Below are 23,883 nucleotides of genomic sequence, written 5' to 3' on the forward strand. Positions count from 1 at the left end.
TCTTTGTCAGAGTTTGGTGTCTCCACCAGTTTGCCAGGCTCACGGGAAATCTGTCCTGCACCCATTTGTCTTCCCTCTCTACTCTTTGTGTTCGCCTGCAAAAGCCCATCAAACCTCAGCCAAAATGGAGGCCATCAAAAAGAAGATGCTTATGCTGAAGTTGGACAAGGAGAATGCACTGGACCAGGCTGAACAAGCTGAAGCAGACAAGAAAGCAGCAGAAGACAGAAGCAAGCAGGTGGGTTTTGAAGACTGGATAAAATCACATGTCAAAACCCCAGAAGAATCAAACAGATACTTACAAATAGTCTTATCAAACAGGTGTGAGGCAGGTGATTCAGTATATGAGTTTCATAACGGAGTGAGAGTAGGAAACAGATTTCTGGCCATGTGCCTTTCATAGAGTCACCTGGCTTTTTCTTTAACTGTCCCATCAAGCTAGCATAATCTTTACTTTTGGTTACAGTATTAATTTCTCCCGTGGTTGTGAAATGTTGATGATAAAAAATTGAGGTAGTATCTAACTGTGTTGCTGATGTTGCTGTTTCATCTCTGAATTGTATCTTTAAATTATTTCACAGTATACCTTTGAAGATGAGTTCTGCAAAGGACTAAAAGAGAATTAATAATTACATTTGAAATTGATAAATTACACTTTAAAAATGACCAAACCTGAACCTAATCAGAGCCCAAAGCTTTACGCAACAAAATGGCGTCAACCCGACCTGAAACCTGATACTTCATTAGGTTCAGGTCAGGTAGCGAAACTCTACTCTCACAATTTGATTAGGTTGGAACACTACAGCCTCTAATACTAAATTATTGAATATTTTATAAATATAAACACAAAACACAAATGTGTAATTGCACATGTACAAGCGTACTGTGTTTTGAATGCTACCGTTACAAGACTGAAGGGAACGGTTACTTTGTGCAATTTACGCACCCCCTTTTTACAAAGTGCAGAATAGATAGAAAGCAGAATTCTGGTCCAAGCTTTGTTTCCACTAGCATCTGTTTACTGTGTATAATAGAGGATTGTTTGGACTAATCTTTCCGAAAATCTGAAACATGATGGTTTCTGCCCATATTCTGAGTGAAATGAGTACTGGCTAGTAAAGTTAATAATCTTGTCAAAGATACGACAATAAACAACAGCAATAGCATGAGTGCCGCACAGCGTAGCATGACATCGTGACATGACGTGTTATTACATGAAAAACCAATAAATGCAGATATTTTAAGACTAGTCATACACTGCTTGTTGTGGCCGTAAATATCATAGGAGCTGCTAAATGTCGATGTTGTTAAATGCTAAGAAAATTATCATTATTTTATTTTTGTTCAAATTCACTGTCCAATGCTAATGTACTATGGTACAGTTGTAGACACCCGTCCATTTCCTGGGGTAATCCATTCACGATACAGACAGGAAACCCCAGAACTCCCAGTATCAGTTTTTGATTTAGGAATCCATCAATCAATGATCTAGCATTGAATGTGGACAGAAAACCTGAGCATCATGTTCCAGTTTTTCAAAGTTAAAAACATATTATAGAGTGTGCACTAATGGAACATAAGATTGGAAAGTCGGCGTGACCTATGTTTAGTGTAATATAAACATAGAGTTTTAGCGAAATTATTATTTATGGCCAACACAAGTCACTATCAGGAATGTTCTTTCTCTATAAAGAATACCTGTATAATGAGAGATCTTCATCTTATCCAAAATTTTAGACCTGACCTAAAATGGAAGAGCAGAATACCCAAACCCCACTTGCATATATTAATATTTTGCAAGCTCTGTTGCAAAAGGGACGCAAGAACAGTCAGACATAGTCCAAATAGACACAAGAATAATTAGACCCAATCCAAAAATGTGGTCAACCTGAAAAGAGCCAAACAGCGAGAGACCACCATATTCTCCTCTTTTTCTCCTGTGATGATGATGATGACGTACCATGTGATCCAAGCTGATGGAGGCTGTGATCATGTGGTAGCTTCAACACCTGGAATAAATAAGTGATCTGTATCCAAATACTTTAACTGGATAATTCATATATATAAGCGTGGCATGGTATATAAACATAGTATATATATATAAGTGTTCTCGATACCTTGATTTTGCCCGTATTGTGATAGCATCTCCCCACTCCACAACAGCAAGCTTTCACCCTACTTCAAATGTGGCAATTAAGAACAACTATATATACTGCCTTTAGACATGCTTGGATGGCACTTTGTATGAACTAGTTTTAAGCATACACTGGCCTTGTGTATTGTCTCTAAGTCAGATCCATGGGATAGGGGCTCGGCATTGCTGTCAGCCATTGGGTCTTTGGATACCGTCTATGGGAGTTGCCATAGTTCACATTTCTCAAATTGTACACATTCAATTCCAGTAATCTGTGCAAAGCTGTTTTTCTCAAGATGTTCTATTGTATCTCAATGCATGGTAGCTCAAAATTCAATTAATACACAGGAATACACAGAATATGTTATATTCCAGAGCATTACATTCATTGTATTAAAAGAGGACTCCACCGATTAAGCATTGCAGTCCTGCAACGGTCAGACTCACAATGGACAGTTTTTAAAAAAGAGATCAAAATTAATGTGGCGGAACCAGAGATGTCATCCAATCGTCTACATTACCCACAAAACAATTTGGCTCGATTCACCTGACTGTACAGATTCGGGTGAGTTATGCTAGTAGCAGCTAATGTAGCCTGGAGTTGCTAGCCCCAAACAGAGATGAAGAGCGGGCTACAGAGGTCTGCTAACCTAACTTCTTTCATACTCCATACCACCAGATTGTGATGTGTAAAATTGATGGAGTTCCCCTTCAAGCATGTAAGCAAATTCTTTGATGGATACATTTTCATCTTGATATTGCCAACACTGCTAACTCTGTGTTTGTTCTCCCACACCATCAGCATGAAGACGAACTTCTGCAGATGCAAAAGAAGCTGAAGGGGACAGAGGACGAGCTTGACAAATACTCTGAGGCCCTGAAGGATGCTCAGGAGAAGCTTGAGGTGGCCGATAAGAAGGCTGCTGATGTGAGTTACACAGTTCCAAAATGGCAATACACACACAATGATTGTTATTAATTCACAGTTTGTGGAATTATACTGTCTACACGAGACCAGTATAACTCCAGACAAATAGAAACACACCTCCTCTGTACCACAACATAGGCACAGGTATGTAAGACACATGGATTTGTCTGCTTAGATAGATAGATAGATAGATAGATAGATAGATAGATAGATAGATAGATAGATAGATAGATAGATACCATCAATTGTCCATGGATGTTAGGACAATGGACTCAACAGTTGGTGGTCTATTTTGTTTTATCGTTTCTACCCAACTAGTTAGAGGAACAAATATCTGTCACAAATAGTAAAGCTCTAAATATTACAGACTGTCTTCCTTCTCACACTGGCATTCAGTTTGAGCCCTGGACTGAGGCTGTGATAAAAGCTGTGATGCTGCCAGTGTAAACCAAGCCTGGCTGAATCCCTGCTTCTCCCCTGCATTCCATTCTCCTCATGCCCTGCATGGACTCCTCACAGCTGTCGGGGGGATTCAGAGCCCTATTTTGGCCATGATATCAGTCGCTCAACCTTGACTGCTAGCTTAACAATGGTCCAAGTCCATTTTAGGTACATCATCCATTCCTCCCGGGTCACAGTATCGGCTAACCTAGTTAGCAAATCATGAAGAGAGAATAAATGAATTATTCCTTTTAAGAATTTTACGATGTAATAAAATAAGTGCAGTTTACTGTTGTCTCACACATTTAGTCAGACTATAACCACACACACATAAAACATTTTAACTTTGCACCCTACATAGAAGCTATTGCCGCATGAACACCATGAACAGTCAATGACAGTGGCTCCTGTGGACCACCAACCATTCTTCTGCCTCTTCATTCTCTGACAATGAGTTCATCCTGAGTCATTGTCCGAGAATTTATTTCAGAGTCTACATTTAGAGAGTACAGCTGTCAGCACAGGCCATTGTTCTGCTTACAAAGAATGCCTAAAACAAAATGCCAATAAAACATAAGTATTAGGGGCGTGGACAGCAAGCTCCCAACTCTAGTTTATCAGCTACATTCATAGCATTCATACTCATACCATCATCAACAGGCCTATTTAGCTTCTCTGCTGAGGTTTATGTATACAGTGTGCATTCTACGGCCCAGAATGTTAAAGTCATCTCTGTTTCTGTAACTGAAAATCCAGAGTTTCCCTCAAATCAAGGTTAACAAACTAAACCCGCTTTAGGGAACAGACCCCAGATAGGACAGATAGGACAGACATCAACAGACCTCAGTGTCAGTGGATTTTAGAAACGCCCCCTGATGGAGTACAAAGGCACAGCAGCCTCCCATTACCTTACCTCACCCCCCACTCCTCATGTTTTAACACTAGTTTGAATTTCAGAAAGTCATAGCCTTAATCATAACTTAATTATAACAGTAAACTAGGCCACATGGCAGTTTTATTTTCACTAAAGGAATCTGTGCACTTCATACTGCTGTGATTATTTCATCAAAAAATACTCTTAAATACCCTTATATCTCCTTATACCCTTACCACTTCTCTTCTTCACATACATACATATATATAGATACAGAATTTAAAGTAAGTAAACCAATAAGGACTTTATTGCTACCTTGTATGTACAAAAAATATACATTTTAATGAGCAGGCTGTAACCGGCACACTGGAAACACTGGCCTATATGTATTTCTTTTAATTCACTGAAGAATAAAATAGATTTATAACACTGTTTAGGAGTACAGCATTTGGCTAAAAATGACTTAATATATGTTCTGTGTTGCACTTGGAGACTACAGATATACTTCACTGGTTAGTTATTGGTATAAAATTCACACATTAACATTTCCCTTCTGGTCAGTTCATTAGACATTAAGCAGCATGCAGTGTTCAAACAGGAAGGAGCAACATGGTTTTAACACCTCTCTTCATGTGGAGGCAGTTTTAGATGTAATAATGTTATATCTGTTTTTATTTACACAAGCCTTGTATTTATTTTGTTATCTACATCAGCATCCACACCTGTGCAGCTGTAGGCAGAACACTAAATCACATTGTACCATGTTTCTCTGTGCTCAGGCTGAGGCAGAAGTGGCTTCCCTGAACAGACGTATCCAGCTGGTGGAGGAAGAGTTGGACCGAGCTCAGGAGAGACTGGCAACGGCTCTGCAGAAGCTAGAAGAGGCTGAGAAGGCTGCTGATGAGAGCGAGAGGTCACTCCTTTGCTCTGACTTTGTGCATTTATAATCAGTGTTATAAGGCAAGAGGGAAATGTACCTTAGGGATGGCCCACACCATTATTGTGGTTCACAACAGTCACCCCTTTGCCCAGGACCAGTCATTCTGGGAAACTAAATACACGTAAAGAGTAACAGCAGGCTGAAAAGCAATGTTTTGCTACCCTTTCTGGTTGAAAGGTTCAAGCTTGTTTCACTTGGGTGTGGTCAGAAATGTGCTCTGTTGCACCTGTAACCACACCCAACAGTGATGTCAGACCTGTATAGCACTACAGTAAGGTGCAAGGTCCCTGTCTCTGCTAAAAGTCCCAATAATAGAAAACACACACATGCTATCCATTGATATGTCCCATTCCTGGAAGGATCTAAAATGGCAATAAAAGCACATGTATATTGTGTGGTGCTCCATCAGTTTCCATCAGCAGATTAAAAGTCCCTTTTCTGCTACAAGGTACCAGCTCAACTCGGCTCAACTATACTTGCCCTTATTTGGTTTTCAATCTGGTAAAAGTTGTGGATAGTAGCTGGTACCTATGAATGAAGCAGCACAGACACACAAAGCAGCAGTGCTGTGTGTGTTTGCCCAATCAGTGACAGTCATCCCCGCAAACCCCTGTCCTACATTGAAGGGGTAGGTAATGGAAAACAAAATCCAAAAAAGTAAAGCAAGTAGAGTCAAGTACAGTAGAGTTGAGTCGAGCCAGTACCATGTAGTAGAAAAACAGCAAAAGATTCACTTTTTGGAATTTAGGAATTGCGTAACACAGACAGGCAGAAATTAGAAATTATTAGTAAATCCAAGAAATTAGCTTTGAATAATTGATATTTGTTGTGTGATTTCTTAAGAGCAGCTGATATTTACAAAAGAACTATTCATGATTTCTGTCATGTAATTTGTTTTTTAAGCTTCATAGAAGAGAAGAATAGAAAAACCTTAAAAAATAATTGTACTGCACAAAAAAAATAAGTAATGTTTTGTGTGTGCAGAGGTATGAAAGTGATTGAGAACAGAGCTCTGAAGGATGAGGAGAAAATGGAGCTCCAGGAGATTCAGCTGAAGGAGGCTAAACACATCGCAGAGGAGGCCGACCGCAAGTATGAGGAGGTGAGATTTCTGTCATCGGCCACTTGAACCTGCAGTATCATACTGTAACCAGGTGGGGGCTTAGAGGCTCTAGTGATGCAGCTCTTTCAGAAATATCAAGGATCAACATCTGAAAGAAGCTTTTTACTGTATGTACTGCGGTAGTGTTTTTCTTTTTTCACAACACAGGAACACCGTTGTTTGAAATGTACTTATATGAGATCTCTTTTACTAGTGATTATACTGTATACACACTGCTTTTGTCCAGGTGGCCCGTAAGCTGGTGATTGTAGAAGGAGAGCTAGAGCGTACAGAGGAGAGGGCAGAGCTGGCTGAGGCGTGAGTATCTACATGGCTTCCATTTAGTTGTTGGTTGTGGTTTTTGGTTTGTTTTGCAAGGTTTCAGGCTCATTCATCATGAAATATGGGTTAAGTAGAACCACATTTCCATACTGAAGTTCTTTCTTCTTATTTGATTTGACTTGGCCACATGCTTCTTGGTCCTGAGGTCAGATCAATGGGGTCTGGCCTTCTTCACTTCCTGGAAGAATCAGATTTGAATGTCCAAAACATTCTGAATTGAGTTACAATCTTAAACTCTTCAGCTATCGGTTGTGACCAAACATTAATTCAGTTTAGAAAGGACAATGTTTCCGTTGTGTATAGTCCAAGTATGATCGCTAACCTCTGCTCATGTGGGCAATTTAATTTTAGAAGCTGTTTTAATTTGTGACATTTTCAGACCAGGGTTCATGTCCCAGGAGCACTGCCTCTAGTGAAACCAATGATACAGTCGGCTTGTGACACAGCATACATCTGTGGCAGCTCTCGCCTCTCCTACTGATTGATCCGAGCACCTTTTCAGCTCTGGATAAGTTAGGATCTGGCAAAGACACTGGTGAAAATAATTTCACCATAAGCATTGTCATCAGATGTTCTACTATGTCACATATTGAGTATTAACTATAAAACAGCTTTTTCTTTACTTCAGCATTAAACATATCTGTCTGCATTTGTGTAAAGTAGAGCTATATTTACAACACAGTATTTATATTCAAATACAAAGTATTTGAATGTGTACTTTAATGTTTCAGTTGTGTGTTACTTTATCCTTCTACCCCACAACATTTCAGATGCAAATACTGTATTTCTACTTAAGTGAAGGACCTGAATGCTTCCACCTCTGTCCCTTCAAATTTGTACTTCTGCTGTGTGCAGTTTTCTCCAAACTAATCTGAAGTCCGTGCTTCCATCTGTCTCTTTCCTTCTTCCCCTGAAATCAAAACTAAACAAGTAAATGTGCTGAGCTGGAGGAGGAACTGAAGAACGTTACCAATAACCTGAAGTCTCTGGAGGCCCAGGCTGAGAAGGTAGGGGTGGTCTATGGTACTCAAATCAGCATGGCATGGCTTTTGTTATGGGTGACAAATTAAAGGACAGGTTCACAATTTATTCAAGTCTGTCTTAAAACAACATTCAGGAGCCCAAATAAACATTGAAACATATTTTTCTTGCTGTAATCATTCCTCCTGTTCATACTGACCATTAGAAGATCACTTCATAATGCACTTACAATGGAAGTGATGGGGACCATAACTACGATCCCTACCCATAGGCTCCTGTAGCTTTGCGCAGATATCGTAGAATTAAATAAAATTAAATAAATTTATAAGTAATAAGTAATTTTTATTTATTTAATGTTCAAATGCTGCTGTTGATCCTGTAATCCAGGGTTTTTCCATATCAGCCAACATCAAACTGAACATGTGTGTTAAATTTCATCTTTCTTTAAGGAGTCACATGTCACACAGATCTGCTTCTGAAAAACTGTCGTTTCTCTCTACAGTACTCTCAAAAGGAGGACAAGTATGAGGAAGAGATCAAGATTCTGACAGACAAGCTGAAAGAGGTGAGCAGGAAGGAACAATGACCTTTGAATACTGTAAAGACTAAAGACTAAAGGACTAAAAGATTTCAGTAAGATGTGTTGAGACACAAAGGTTCACATACTTTGCATGTTCTCCTTATTGCAATATATTAACCTGAGATATAATCTGCTTTGTCATCTCAGGCTGAGACCCGAGCTGAGTTTGCTGAGCGGTCTGTGGCCAAGCTGGAGAAGACTATTGATGATCTGGAAGGTACAAATATTGATTCTATTTTTTCCCTATACTCTCTGAATACTCTTTAAATACTGTTTAAATACACAGTGAGTGAATACTCATTGTCCAGAAAGTGAGCACCTGTACAAGGTCACGCTGTCCATGATGCAAACTTTAAACAATGGTCTTGAACATGTGATCAATGATTATTAGTCAATTAATGATTAATAGTTCTGAACTCAGTGTTTTTCAACTCAAGTACATCAGATACTTGAATTATAAATTAAATTGTTAGTTTAATTTAATTAATTACATTTTTTTTAATTAAAAGGGTTATTGACTATAATGTCTATCAATGTGAGTCATTCTGCTCCTTCGTCTGTATAATTTAAAGTACAAGTCTGATGATATTCTTTAATTAAAAAGATTTTTTAGCCATTTTGCCTTAATTTGATAGCTGAAAGTGCAGTGAGAGAGGAAACAGGGGTAGAGAGAGGGCATGTCAGAATCAAACCATGGATGTTGCTGTTATGAGGTTACCATGGTGCCCCAAGTCTGTCAAGGTCATGCTTCTACTGGGGCAAAATCAAGCTTAAATCACTAAACTCTTTATAGTTAGCCAGTCAGGTAGACATTTTGACTCATATTCCAGTCATATCCAGTCATATTCCTGTAAAAAAAAAGTTTAACTGGCTGTTTTACTTAACATTTAACAAGAAAAGCAATGAATTACATGGACTAATGTATGGAAAAGTCCAAAGTACCTTTTCTGTTCCACTAAAAATAGCAGTTAAAAAGATAGCCAGCTGTAGTTGCTTATGATAGAGTTGTATAGAATTAGATTGTATCGACAGGTCTACCCATGTTCCCCCATAAACCCCAACATTTAACCAGCTGAAGTTTCTGCTGTATTGGATTATATGGACATATTAATCCACTCTGTTATATTTTCTTCCCTTTTCCTTTGCAACACATCTTCCTTGGTGTGTGTGTGGACACACAGATGAGCTTTATGCACAGAAACTCAAGTACAAAGCCATCAGTGAGGAACTGGACCACGCCCTCAATGACATGACCTCTATGTACGTATGTGTGATTTCTGAGTGAGAAGCATGCTTATTGAGCCTGCCAGTGTAACATTCTGTTAATGTGGATAAAAATAACTTAATTGTACATTGATCTGGTCTGGTTGCTGTAGCTTTTCATTCATGCTTAATGAATTATTAAATCTCTTTACAGCAACAATCACTTTAGGTATTAACAATGTGATATATTAAACGGAAAAGGATCAGACTCTATAGACAGCCACATAAAGGAGGCAGCTAACTGAAAAAAAAGAGTTAGGGGGTATGCTCCCCTGTAGTACAATAATAACAACTGATGAATGTGATATACATTGTCTTATATCAGAGCTGGAGGGAGGATGCGTTCTTTGAATATATCCAAAGACAGCAGAGATATCATCAAGCTGATTTTTTTTACTTCATTCAGACAAGTTCCTCTTCCTAAGCTGCACCTTATGACATGAATCATTTCCAGTCTCCCAGAGCACAGAGACATCCAGAGATTTACTGAAAGAAAACACACACAGTCTCTCAAGCCTCTGCTGCAACCACAGCTAGCCACTATAGAATATCATGATTTTAACAATAACATAAATGGAAGATTGCAATATATCAAGGATTATGGTAATTCATCAAAGCACTGACTACAGCTTTACTGTCTAATTTTACAAGGGAGGTACCACTACAGTAATGGCAGCCTGTTAACTTGAGTGTATCTAGTCTTTGCTGGATTATAGTGTTTACATAAAGGTTTGAGACAATATATAAGCTTTTCATGACTTTTGTCCAGTAACTAAAACTATTATTGAAAAATGCTAATTGCATTACTATCCAAGCATGGACATCTAAGGCCCATTTCACCAAATTTGCAGTATGCAAGCTGTAATTTGCAACAGAAGATCATTTTTCCTTTCTCACTTATCAAAAAAATAAAATTGCCACTTGCTCACAACAATCATTTGTGAAACGTGACTGCGACTATTTGTGATCTGCATGTCAGCAGTACTTGCAAATCACTTTTGTGAAAAGGGTCCCTGGACGGCTTGTTGAATGGTCTTCCACTGACTCGTTGTGTTGCTTGCATTACTGAGGTATGGTTAATTAAAACATCAACAACATTGTCTTCTTGTGTTTTCAGCTAAACACCTGGAAGCTCCACAATCCCGTCCTGGTTGTGGTTTCAAGACTGCTGAACATCGTCTCATCGGCTCAATCTTTTCTCAGTCTGCCCCTCTCCTCACCCCCCTCTCTTCTTCACTCTGTCTCATCAATCTTTCACCATTCCTCAGCTGTTGAACTGTTGAAATCTGTGTGTGCCTGTTAAACTGTGTTTTCGGCACTTTCTCAATCTATCTGCTGAACCTGCTCTGCAGAACCTGCTGCTTTTCAATCTGTCTCTAGTCATCTTAAAGCCGTTGTTCATTGTATGTCTTCTGTTTAAGGATGTCTTTGTCTGCTTTCACTCTTCATTGTACTTCTGTATCGGTTCTATTCTGTACCAGTTATAAACAGGGGAGGGAAGAAATTCTTGAGTTGATTCATCTGTGTCTGTGGCCGTTTGTGTTGTACTCACATTTTTATTCTTTCCTTTTTACAGCAGTAGTTTATTAGCAGTGCACAGCACTCAGTCCCTGTACAATCCTGCAGAGATTTTGTGATTATTGTGGCTCAAAATGAATGACTGAATTTGCAGCAGCTTTTGAAATATTTGTGTAAAATCAGAGAACTTGCACACTTCAAGAACTGTTTAAGGAAATCTCCATGTGTAATAAGTTCCAATGATAGTAAGAATGAATTTAAGAATCACACAGGATCTCAGGAATGACCTGTTCATGGATTAGACCAAGTTCAGACAGACTTGAGTCCTGCATGAAAAAACAAAGCCTTCTCATTCACTTCAATGAGGGCAATGTGTTGACACAGTGGGGTTGCGACTCACAAAACAACACCTGTAGGTAATGTGAACGGTGTGTTTCTGCTGTTTACCTCACGATCAACATAACGAAAGATAAAACAGTTACCACTGCGATGACTTTCCACAGTTGTAAAATACTGTTTGTGAGTATTGCAAACTGTTGTACAGTGTTTTGGAGTCTGATGGCCCTTCAAACTCAATACATTACTTTATCTGGACTTCCTGAATCATAGGCTATTTCATAGTTTGTCTCACAAGTAGATCTACCTTACACTTAACGCAGGGCTGTTTTCAGTCTGAACACGGCCTGAGCCTGTGCAGTGAGCTGGACAGGAAGTTGAACATGCTCGAATAACTTCCATAAATTTTTTTTTTTTCCTTTAGGTATCAAAGATTCAGTTTGAATGACTTTGACAGTCTTGGTACAGAATTTGGTGAGTTGGAGAAACTCCGTCAGAGTGATACATGGAGGGAGAGCAGTCTATTGAGATATATTCAAGGGAAACAAAGACCTCCTATTGTAGTTACAGTGGAGAATGAGGCTTGGTTTTTATTGGACTCGGCTAGTGAACATGATTGTGAACACTGTAGTAACTGATAAACTGGCAAACATTCTGCATCTTTTTGGAAAACCTGCTGGTATTTAAAAAAAAACAACACAATCACTGGAGAAAGAAATTTCACATATTCACAGCATAAATTATGCCACTGTGATTTTTTAAATTTATTTATTAAAAGCTATTGGTGAAGTTTTGCTGTTATCTACAATGATGGAAAACATTTCAATAAGAATATATCCTTTATGTGGACTTTTGTAAAGCAAACCAAATTATTTATAAAGCACAACTCAAAAGGAAAATGTATCATCAAAATACACTGAGAGGTGTTTCTAGTATTTTGTCTACCTTCATCAGTATTAATGGGGTAGACTCACCAGTCAGTGTAACAAAACTAGACAGAAGCACAAACTGCAGCCTTCAAAATGACCATGAAGTTAATTCAACAGTTTGAATAAAGCTGAACATTAGAAGCTTCATGAAGGATTGTTGGGTTACAATACACTAGTTTTTGCCAGGCAGACATAATAAACAGATCAACAGACTGACAGGAAGTGTCAAGATATTTCTTCCTTATCGGCATTCAAGGTTTAGAGGGCCATGTATTTGATTTGTGTTTAAGTGTAATATTCCTCAGAGCACTAGGGGGTGTATGGTAAAGTCCACACTGGAAATTGAAGTTCATGACAATAATCACAGGTGCTGCTGATGGGAAAGAAGCAAACATTTATGAACTGTGCTCAGACAACATTATTTGGGTTGATTTGTTTTAAGTTTGTGTTGAAAACTGGAAGTGACAGACACTGGTGAGAACATGAACGCATTATGATATCAAGTATTGGAAAAGACTGAGTACTCGTCTAAACAATTAGGTCCATTAGCATCCAGTAGGACTTAGTCAATACACAAGGCATGAAATGTCTTAAAAAAATAAGACATAATAATTATATATTTGTTTTTCGTAATCTTTAAAAGGCCATCAGTAGTCGCTATGGAATGTGTGGCTTCAGTAATTCAGCAGGCAACAGCATCAATCATTTCTTGTTTTGATATTATTCAAAAACATCCTTTATTATAACCAGTTCAGTTCTTCTGTGTGATGAATGTAAATTAATACCATATATATTTAGACTCTATAGTTTATTAGTCACTGCAGTGAAATAGCTTTGATTTACTGTACTGTGCTTTGTCAAATGAATCAAGTGAATGAGATGAAAAGAAGATGAAACAGTCAGCAGACAATTACAGATCATTTTAACAAACATATACCATTTAAGTTTGAGAAGAAAAGAGACAAAGTGATTTTGCAGCATTTCAAAATACTTCAAAGTCTTACTGTTATGATTGTTCAAGTCTTAGATGAAACCAGATGAACAATAAAGGGTATATTAGGTGTAAGTAGTGAGCTTATTTACACATGTATGTTAAGCCATTTAAACTGATACATTATGAGACAAATAATATAATACATGTGAATACTAAATACAGATATATTTTGAGGTATCATGTACTGATTGAAATATTGTAGCTTCTGCAGTTATGAAATATTAAAACTTAAATACACTCTTGCTGATAGTGTCATACCGCCCCCCCAAACCCCGTAAATGAGCAGTATTTTTGACTTACTACAAAAGACCCTTTAAGAGCAACTAAATGGCAACTCCAGAGGTTGAGATGGCTGCAGTGATGTAGACGTGCAGCCCAGACTGTGTCACTGTGACATCACTATCAATAGAGCACACATCTGAGATGAACCACACTTGAAACTTACAAGCAGAGGGGACAGTGAGACACAACATCCACCCTGGTTACTAAAACTGCAGTATATTACAGCTTTATCTTCATAGCTTCAGCCATCACTTTTATCAGCTTAGTTCATGAGATCTGAGAATGTGGCGCTAAAAATAAACTCAAAAAACAAACCAAAAAGTTCAGCTACGTTAGCCAGCAGTTACTTCAACTACTGGAGCTAATCTGTCATTCACCAGGAGAACTGTGAGAGCTCACAACCATGATAAGTACAGTAGAAGCAGGAGGCAGGTCTGTGATAGACTGTTAATCCACATTATCTAAATCACTTTATATGGAGGTCAAACTGAAAGTGAACACAAAATGTTGCTGATAATACCTCACTGCACAGGAAAACTGTGTACAACACAGTAGACTGAAACAGAAGCGCGGGGGTGTGGGGGGGTGTAGATGTTGATGGATGTTAATAAAGGATCATTTATTGTTCACCTTCTTTTTCTCTTCCAAATAAATCTGACTAACCTGGAGGTTTGTTTCCAACCTGCTCGTTTCATGTGATGGTGATGGTATGAAAAGCTCTCCTGCACTCTCCCTTTTTACAGTTTACATATGTTTTTTACAAGTATTAGCCATCACAAAACAAAATATATCTAGTATTTGCATTTGGCAGTGGAATTGCATGATGAAAACATTATCATCAATGTAAATCTCATGGAAGACTTGGACAGGAAAAAATAATTCTACACAAACCTTTTCTGTGCACATGTTATCAAAAAGTTTCCCCAAATCTGTACAATCCAAATGCATTGTAACCTTCAATACAAGCATCATTAAAGGCATGCATCCATAGTGACCATGAGCTGAACTTTAAAAGAAAGCAGCATTAGTTTATCTTTTGAAGGTCTTTCATAAAGACAAGCTGATTAAACAAGGCTGTGCTTATTTCACACTCCTTCACGGGTTCTTCTGAGACAGTTTGTGACTCTTGACAATATTCAGTCATCCATTTCAACTGAACAGTGTAACAGACAACATTTCCCTTGAGTGATCCTCTCTCCTCCAGCCTGGACCACTCTGCACTCTGCTGCCTCCTTCTGGTCACATCTATGAACTGCTACTGAGTCTTCTACGCAGCAGTGAGGCAGGCTTGCTCTCTGTGTCCTCTACGTCGCTTTCACATTGTCTCTGGAGAAAAGGATCATTACAGTTGGGTTTTAATATGCACATTTTTTGGGTCACATATATTTTTCACAACTGTATCTTTTTAAGCTTATAATGTGGACTTGAACTAGACCATACAGTATGAACTCAACCACTCATACATTGTTGTTCAGGACTTTAAACCTGTATCAACTGACTTTTTTTTGGCCACTCTGGGGCTGTGGAAACAAGTAGTGAACACAACATGACATATCATCACCTTCATGTTGAACTTGTTAGCAAACAGTTGCTTATTTCCACATCCAGCAGTTATGGGGCAACATTCATGTGGAGTCATGTTTCTGTCCATCTGGTGAATATAAGTTCACTCTCTTTTAGCTCTGTTTTTGCTCTCTACCAACTCCTGAGTGAAATATATCTGGCTCTTTAGCTGCTAAATGCTCCACTATGTTCACCAGCTAGTCTACAGCTAACTGTGTCTCTTTGCTGTTTGCTGCTGAGCAGGTAGTGTACAGTGAGTTGGGTTTTTAGAGCTTTTTTCTCTGAAAACAGATGCCTGCTGCGGCCAAAAATGAATGAAAATAATGTAGCGTTATATCACATGCTAAGAATAAACACACTCAACAGTAATGTGTAATCTATGTTTTAGTTTGTACTTGTCAGAACTTATTTGGTACATGTTGAATTTGGATAAAAATTTAAGTTACAAAAGTGAGTCACACCATCATTAAAGAACCAATGAAATAGAAGTTAGAGCGTCTTTAGCTTCTTTACTGTGACGTATTTCCCAGTAAAACAGAATATTTGAGAGGTGTAGAGTTACAAGAGGAATTTAAGTGAAATCCTTTGCATTTGATTGGATCGCTAAAAAGTGGGCAGGGCTTAGAGTTTAGTACTATACGGAGCGGCAGAGAGAAACGGAGCTACAGAGGACTGTTGGCTCCACATACACCCAAACCTGTTGTTAGATCAGGATGAGGACAAGGGAAAGATGAATGAATTGGGGTGTTTGGTAGATCATGTTGAGCTGGTCATTTTAAAAGTACCTCGCAAGCCAAAGAGTGTATGAGTGTAAGCCAAAAGTGTGGGCACCTCTGCTGTACACTAAGTTACCAGAACACAGAAACCAAATACAATGTAAGACTCCTGTAATTAATACTGTGCAGTAAAAAGTATTAAGTGTTGACAAAGTGTCAGAGAGCAGACATTAATAACTGGGTCAGTTTTACAATTAAACTGTGTTTCTTACTTTGATTAAAAAAGACATCTTGTGGTCATATTTAATATATGAGCTGAGTTGAGTGAGATGAAGTGGTCTCACCTGTAGTGGATCTGGATCTGAGCTGCCTTTACAGAGCAGTTTCAAATGGACCAGCCGGTTACACATCCACACCATGTTATAGGACATCTAGAGGTGGGCAGGGGGGGAAGAAAGACTGTGTTACAGTGTTCAGTAAAGCTTGCCACTCAATTGTGCAACCAACTAAGAAAAATACTTGACTGTTATTAAAGGACAGGTTCACAATTTCTCAAGTCTGTCTTAAAACAGCAGTCAGGTGTCCATATGAACAGTGAACGAGGTTTTCCTCTCTGTAATCATTCCTCTTGTTCATACTGGACATTAAAAGATCCTTCAAATGTGCTTTCAATGCAAGTGATGGAGGCCAAAATCCACAATGTGTCCACAGTCACTTAAAAGTTGATGTGAAGCTTATATGAGGCTTCAGCAGTCTGAGTTAGTCATATCAAGTGGATATCTGACACATTTACAGTCTTTTTAGCATCAAATTCCCTCTTTGTGTTTCCTCAGACAGTGTTTCCCTGTTGAGCTGTGGTGGAAGTATAGTAACAAAAAGAGGGACTTTGGCACTAAAAAGACTGTATGTTGAAAGATATCTACTTGATTTGAGTCATTTGGACGGTTGAAGCTTCATATTAGCATCAGATAAACCTTTGTTTATCTGATCTGGAAATCCGTAATTTTAATCAAGGTAACAGTGTGTTTCATTTGGTGACCTGTCAATGGCGTCATGTCCCCTTTACCCACTCTACCAAAGAGTATACGCACACAAGAGGATGACTATCTTGTGCGCATGCATTGGTGTTGTGGTTGTCTGCCAGAAGCCGTCATAAATTGACCTACATATCTAAATGAGCAAGAAGTGTCAAAGTTGCTGTCTTAGCAGATGAGTTTATGTTGACTCACTAGATTACTTTTGACAAAGAACAAGATGAGTAAAAGGTAAAGGCTATGTTTCATAAAGCCCACTGCCTCTCCTATCTCACTGACCCAAAAGTCACTGAAGTTCAGAAAAAGCTTGTTTGAACACGTTCACCTCCAAAGAGTGAGTTAGCTGGCTCTTCATCTTTCCCCATATATGGTTTTGTTTCTCTTGCTTCTGACAGTAAGACCAGGAAACCTATTAAGACCTGGAGAGAAACTGGAGCTTTTCAGTCTCTGATCCTCCAGGATTTCCTCCAGTTCACTGATGAGTCTGCTTGGGCTCTAGTGCCCTTGTAGAAGGGTTCGGTGGAGGTTATCTGTCTTTGCCCCTGCATAACCTTGATCTCCAGACGGCTCTGGTTTCTGGTGGGGTTGCTGTGGCTTTTTGTCCACACATTCCAACTGAAAGTGCATCCTTCATGTTAGGAATTTCATGCTGCTTTGAAATCTATTCAGAAAATTATATTCTGTAACCAGCCACCAGGGGGTGCTCAAGATATTTTGGCTTCACTTCTGGAGCACTGTCATGTCATCCATCTTAATATAAAGTCATTGGTCTATAATTTTAAATAAAAACATGCAGTAGACATTAGGTGTAAGGGAATGTGGGTAATTAACTTGAGAACAGATTACATTTATTTTGTGTGTTTGTGCTTTTTCATCAACATGTTCTTCATTAATTTTAACACAGATAGTACAGATTTTCAATTCCCCTTCTTTAAAATTACTTTTTTCCCCTAACATGGTTATCCTTCTGCTTATGGCCTTTATGAGCGTTGCACCTTTTTATTATCTTTTTTCTGTCTATAGAGATTAACTGAAATGTCATCTGGACCATCTTAGGTTGCTAATCGGACTGTAAACAACAGCTGGCACACAGAAGAGGAAGTCTTTGCCCGTATATCCGTTATCCAGATATCCACTGTCTACACTGGAAGCCCTGAGATATTGGCCGTTGCTCCTTGAGGCTAAATCAGACAGATAGCTGATGGGTTCTGAGATTGCCTAGAGCTCTGTATTTTCAACTCATTTCGTGGGGCTGTGATGAGAATTAAGTGATAGAGATTGTTCAGGTTACAATTTATACAAGTGTATATTTTAAAAACTCCAATTTAGTTGTGGATCATTACCAGGAAAACATGCCTGGTGCAATATGAAGATCAAACAAGCAACTATTTCGTTCCCAAAATGTCAGCTGATATTTTTTCATGTAAATAACAAATTTGGGTTCATGAAAATAGAGCCCTTGCTGCTGCACAAACCACACTTTCCTCTGGATTTTTTCCACATGTTGTTCTTCATCTCTCTCTCATTTCCTGTCACTTCTAAACTGCAGACTCTCTATGCCTTTATTATTTACTTATTTAAAATGTTAAAATGTTTGGTATACACATCCAGACTCACCTTCCATTTCCTTCTAGCGTTGAACTTCTTAAAGCTCTTCATATTAATTGAGGATCGATTCCTATTGGCCACCTGTTTGCGTGTGATGGGCTGAAACAGATGATGACATTTGGACTCATTAAAAGCAACACGCAGTAACACTCAGCAGCATGATACAGTGAACATGTGAAGCAGGTCTGTGGGCCTGAAAACGGTAAAGACTTGTAGTAACCTTAATCCATGGATGAAGCAGACACTCCTCAGCTGTCATTCTCTCACTGCAACACACAACACAGATCAGAAGAGTAGTTAGAAGTAACAAGTCCTAACTGTAGAAACATGGCGGTGCAACATGGCAGCCTCTGTGGAAGAGGACCCGCTCCATATGTAGATATAAAGGGCTCATTCTAAGCTAACAAAAACACAAGGATTCTGATTTATATGGGATTATACACTAATTAAAACATACTTATGAACATTATATTCCATTTTTGACAAGTCTGTTACTCTAGATGCCACTAAATCTTACAAACTGGACCTTTACATAAACAAATGAATCAATCAATCGATCTACACATTTCAAGATATAAGCTAGTCAACAGCAGTACAATAGTAGCTCAATTAAAATCCAAGTTTACTCATCTTGTGCAGACTGCTATGAAGGTTGGTGTTGTCATGCAGCATTTATGGTTTGGTTCTTTAGGCCTGTTTGTAGTTTGCTTTATTGTTTTTGCCTTAATTAGCTCTTCATTACCCAGTTAGCATGGAGGGTACTGCATGTTGTGGTATCTTTAAATATGTTTAGTGATTTAAATTCTCTTAATTTAGTATGGCCAAAGGGAGTTTTTCCTACTTTTACAAATTACCTGCTTAGCTTGAGAATTATATTTGCCTTTGATTTAGATTGAAAGAGCTGCAGTAAATAGCTTTATTGCTTTGAAAGAGTGTTAATTCAGTTATGTTCTTATATATATTGTTATTTTCTATGTTCTAGACCACAAACACACTTATTCAACATAATAAGTGTCCCTCCATGGCATATGTATGTCTACTGCACTGTCTACAATAAATCCCCTGAACTATGGATCTTCTCTCCTATCCTGATTCTTTGACTGAAATCATCTCCATATCTCCCGACCCAAACCACACTCCCAAAAGCCCAGCCTTTATTACATCTGGACCTATACTACATACCTGGGATTTTTCATCAAGAGTTTCTGGATGAAATCTTTAGCCATGTCACTGGTCATACTGAAATACTGATCCTCAAACTCGTACTTCAGGGCGATGATGTTCTTCAGAGTCTCTTCATCAGTGTCACCTTGGAATGGTGACAAACCGCTCAATCTGAGGAGAGTCCACAACAAGAGTGAGACTATGAGTGCTATGAGTCAGTATGTCCACATCTCAACTCATCCGTACAGATCACTCTTTTAGTCAGTCCAACACCATCAGTCCATACCTTAAATCTGTTTCACATAGTATCAAATAGTGTCAGACAGTAGTTGTTTCCATACAAGCCCTCTGATCATTAAATGTATGAAACAACACATTTAATGTCTACTGTACTCACATGCCACAAACACTTCCAACTTACAGTATGTAGGTAATAACTCCAATGCTCCTGGGGGAAGAAGAAACACAAGACATGTGGTGTGGTTTAAACTGTATGACAAACATGAGTGAAAGAGTATTTAGTTGACTGGACATTTCCCAGTCATTGGGTGTGATTGTTATACTCAGATGTTTAAACAGACCAAGAGTCTTAACACCTGGAATGAGATCTAGTGCAGTGAGTGGGACTCAGAACAGGCCCAAACACACCACTAGCAGAAGAATTTACTCTCCCACACAGAGAGAGAAAACAGTGACGAGATAAGCAAAATATGCTTTGGAAATCAATGTGTGTGCAATGATGAATTATAAGTTTCTGTTGTAGATATGAAAATGTGCAATCCGCTGCAGAATCCACTGTGTGTATACAGAGTCAGAGTAGATTGCTCACCACATATCTGCTGCTGTGCTCAGAGGTTCAGAGTTGATCGCCTCAGGGGCTGAAAGAGAGAGAGAGAGAGAGAGAGAGAGAGAACTGACTCAATCTGCTCTGACAGACAACCTCTAAAGAGTGTACCTTACTTTTTCGAGGACAACAACGTACATATTTTGGATGGGGAGGACAGACGAAGGAGTGAAGGAGGATATCTACGTCAAAGTCGACAAACCATCCTTCAACAGAGGAGCAGGTCTATGACACCACCTATACGATGCTGTCCTTTCATCCCTTCCTAGGGCATTCACATTTGACCTTATGTGACAACTCCAATGACTGTCATTTATACTTGACCTCAGATGACAACTCTTGATGACTGTTGTTACAACAGCCAGGAGCACTAACCAACCAAGTGGTATCAATGACCTTGATAACAACCCCACAGAGGTTAAATACCTGGGACTCCCCACCAGTCAGTCAGAACTGAAGAAGCCCCTTGGATGAGAAGTCCAGTTGCCCTCAAACCTCCTTGGATTTAGACTATATACAATGTATTTCTTAGTCCAACTTCTAAATATAATTATACTTACAAATTATATAAATATATTGAATGTATGTAAAAAACAAGAAATCCTCACCGATGTATTGTGGGGTGCCGCTTGTGCTCCTGTACTCCTCCCCCTGGTGAAAACGGTGAGCCAGGCCAAAGTCGATGAGTTTGATGTTGGGGTTTGGAGACACTTTGTCTGACAACATGATGTTTTCTGGCTGAATAGAGAGATTAGACGTCATTATGGCAGCAGCATTTAGATAATGTAATTGAAGTTGACAGTTCAGTAAGCAAGGGATGTCATTTAGGTTAGAGTACTGTTACCTTCAGGTCAAAGTGGGCAATGTTCTTGCTGTGCATGAATCCCAGTCCCTCCAGGATCTGCTTCATGAACTCAATGGCCTCACTCTCCAACAGGTTCTCCTTCTCAGCAATGAAGTCGAACAACTCCCCTCCACTGACGCTGAAATGTCGAACAGAAGGTCATGGACAAGGCAGCAAAACACATTACAAGATGATACAACAGTAGTGAGTGATGTGTGTTGCTAATAATCACTCACTGCACAGGGAAGCAGAGTGTGCATCTGAATACATTTAGAGTTTAATATGATACCAAAATCAACAAAAATATAACTAAAACAAACTTAATATTCTCTTCACCATATCATCACTATTATATTATTTTTTATTATTTTTTTAATTATTATTAAGTTTCCTAGCAACTACTGAAAGGTAGAAGTTGCTAGGAAACTTCTCTGACTCTAACAGCTGCCTCAAGGTGTTTCTACAGGTCTGTTCAGTATCATCTTATCTATCATCATATTCTCTCCTCTAATATCTCTGCAACTGTCACATGACCACCTCTCATATTAGTCATGGAGCATTTTGCTTTAGAAAGACATTTTTAGTATCTAACTTCATGTCAAAGCATTTCCTCTTCATTTCTCTCAGTACAGTGCTGCTCGGATGGATTCATATTTTATAACTGTCCTTTACTACTGACACTCCTGAATTTGATGTTTTTGTCTGCTGATTTCTGACAGCATGACTTGATGTGCTGTTGTGTGAAATTCTTGTTTTTACCCTCTGGTAACATTTTTGTGAATAAAACTTTTTAGGATAAGAATATGAAAATGTTCTTGCCCATTGTGTAAAGGACTATAGGAAAATGATTGCCATACACAAATGACACCAGTCCCTTCTCATTATAAAGGTAGGACCAATATGTCTGTTTGAGAAACACCTTGGGCCTAATTCACTAATATGTGCGTAGAAATGTTCTTACTTTGCACACAAAGTAAGTGTGCACACAAAATTACCATCAGATTCATGACAGGTGTGCACCGGCCAATTTTGTTCTTACCACCGTGTGTATGTTAGTGAATCACAATCATTCTAAATTGACAGGCGTGTGCCAGCTATCGGTAATTAGTATACAACCACATCCCCATTTCTCCATATAAGGAAAGCTCTGTTGGAGCGGTGCAGCAGTGGAGAGAGCTGTCACTCACTGCAAAGAGGGGCTGTGATGGTAAAAATGTAGGAAAACTTTACTGCGAGTGAAATGCAAACACTAGTTTCAGAAGTAGAAGCTAGAAAAGGCAGATTTGGCTGGTGAACATGTCATTAGCACAACTGTTTGGAGCCTGATTGTGAATCCTGTATACAGCCTACATACCTGTTGCACCACCACCACACAGTACATCCATAATAAAATAAAAAGTTGAAAAATGTGTAGATCTGTGGAATTGATCTAAATGAATCTTAACTGCTGCACCAGGTATGCATCATGTTTGGTCTCTGTCCTCATCAGGCTGTGATGTAGTGAAAGCAGAGAGTCCAGAGAGTAGAATGGGAGGCAGAACCTTCAGCTATCAGGCTCCTCTCCTGTGGAACCATCTCCCAGTTTTGGTCCAGGAGGCAGACACCCTCTCTACATTTCAGAGTAGGCTTAAAACTTCCCTTTTTGATAAAGCTTATAGAGTTTTCACTTCTGATGTGTGTATCTGTGCACATTGTAAAAATAATGTTCTGTTGAGGTATTAAATGTCTATGTCGGACTTAGACTCTTTATGCTTTACCTCTTTCATTAAAGTTCAAAGCAGTTGCACCAGTTCGATGTGGTTATTGTGGTTAAAATATGAATAGGGAAGCTGAGGGGGATGTTGCTGTTTCTGTGGTGGTGACCACATGGACTGGACTGCCTGGCTGACAGTACACTGTAGGACATTAAATAGCTCATAGTATTCCTTGTCAACTCACATCTCCAGAATGAGCACCACCTCAGATCGACTCTCAAAAACATCTTTGAGAGCCACGATGTTTGGGTGTTGTACAGAGTGGAGGACCTCCACCTCCCGCTCCACGCTGCTCCTTTCCAGGCCCAGACGGCTGCACGAGCTCTTCCGAATCTTCAGGAACTTGCCTGCCCAGTATGTCCCAGTGGACAACTCACGGACCTTTTTAACCTGACCAAAATGCCCACTGGATGGAGAGAGAGCATAATTCACAGTTTACACCAACGTCCAGATACAGCAAGAATGTGTTGTTTTCATATTCAATTCAAATTCAGAAAAAAAAGACTCTGAGCAGACCCACCACCTGCTGTGAAGTCTCAACTCTAATTTAAAAAGTCATTTTTTAAAACTATATGACTAAACATGCATCTTTACATCAGAAATTCCCATCAATCCACCACTGCAGCTGCATTTCCATGACCATATTTGAACAAAAGAAATAATAAACACACAATTCTGTCTATGTTTGGAAATCAACAGCACTTCTATTGTC

General features: G+C 38.9%; 2 protein-coding genes across 2 annotated transcripts in view; one reads left to right on the forward strand and one right to left on the reverse strand.

Annotated features, from left to right (window-relative positions):
• On the forward strand, positions 1-11,101 carry LOC137198061 (tropomyosin alpha-3 chain). Its single transcript, XM_067611672.1, has 10 exons — positions 1-238; positions 2,937-3,062; positions 5,157-5,290; positions 6,302-6,419; positions 6,667-6,737; positions 7,693-7,768; positions 8,245-8,307; positions 8,470-8,539; positions 9,504-9,582; positions 10,703-11,101. Exons 1-10 carry the CDS (start codon positions 125-127, stop codon positions 10,704-10,706), a joined length of 855 nt encoding a protein of 284 aa, XP_067467773.1. The 5' UTR covers positions 1-124; the 3' UTR covers positions 10,707-11,101.
• The window catches only part of si:dkey-240h12.4 (death-associated protein kinase 2), a 26,819-nt gene continuing 13,840 nt past the window's right edge, over positions 10,905-23,883 (reverse strand). The window contains exons 3-12 of the mRNA XM_067611671.1: positions 23,356-23,577; positions 21,418-21,556; positions 21,182-21,311; positions 20,559-20,607; positions 20,151-20,177; positions 19,748-19,900; positions 18,786-18,831; positions 18,575-18,664; positions 16,268-16,354; positions 10,905-14,970 (exon numbers count right to left, since the gene is read on the reverse strand). Coding sequence (XP_067467772.1) covers positions 14,890-14,970; positions 16,268-16,354; positions 18,575-18,664; positions 18,786-18,831; positions 19,748-19,900; positions 20,151-20,177; positions 20,559-20,607; positions 21,182-21,311; positions 21,418-21,556; positions 23,356-23,577 — 1,024 coding nt within the window. The 3' untranslated portion in view covers positions 10,905-14,889. The remainder of the gene's footprint in view (positions 14,971-16,267; positions 16,355-18,574; positions 18,665-18,785; positions 18,832-19,747; positions 19,901-20,150; positions 20,178-20,558; positions 20,608-21,181; positions 21,312-21,417; positions 21,557-23,355; positions 23,578-23,883) is intronic.

The sequence above is a fragment of the Thunnus thynnus genome, chromosome 15, assembly GCF_963924715.1.
Source record: "Thunnus thynnus chromosome 15, fThuThy2.1, whole genome shotgun sequence".
In the NCBI taxonomy this organism is placed as follows: Eukaryota; Metazoa; Chordata; class Actinopteri; order Scombriformes; family Scombridae; genus Thunnus; species Thunnus thynnus.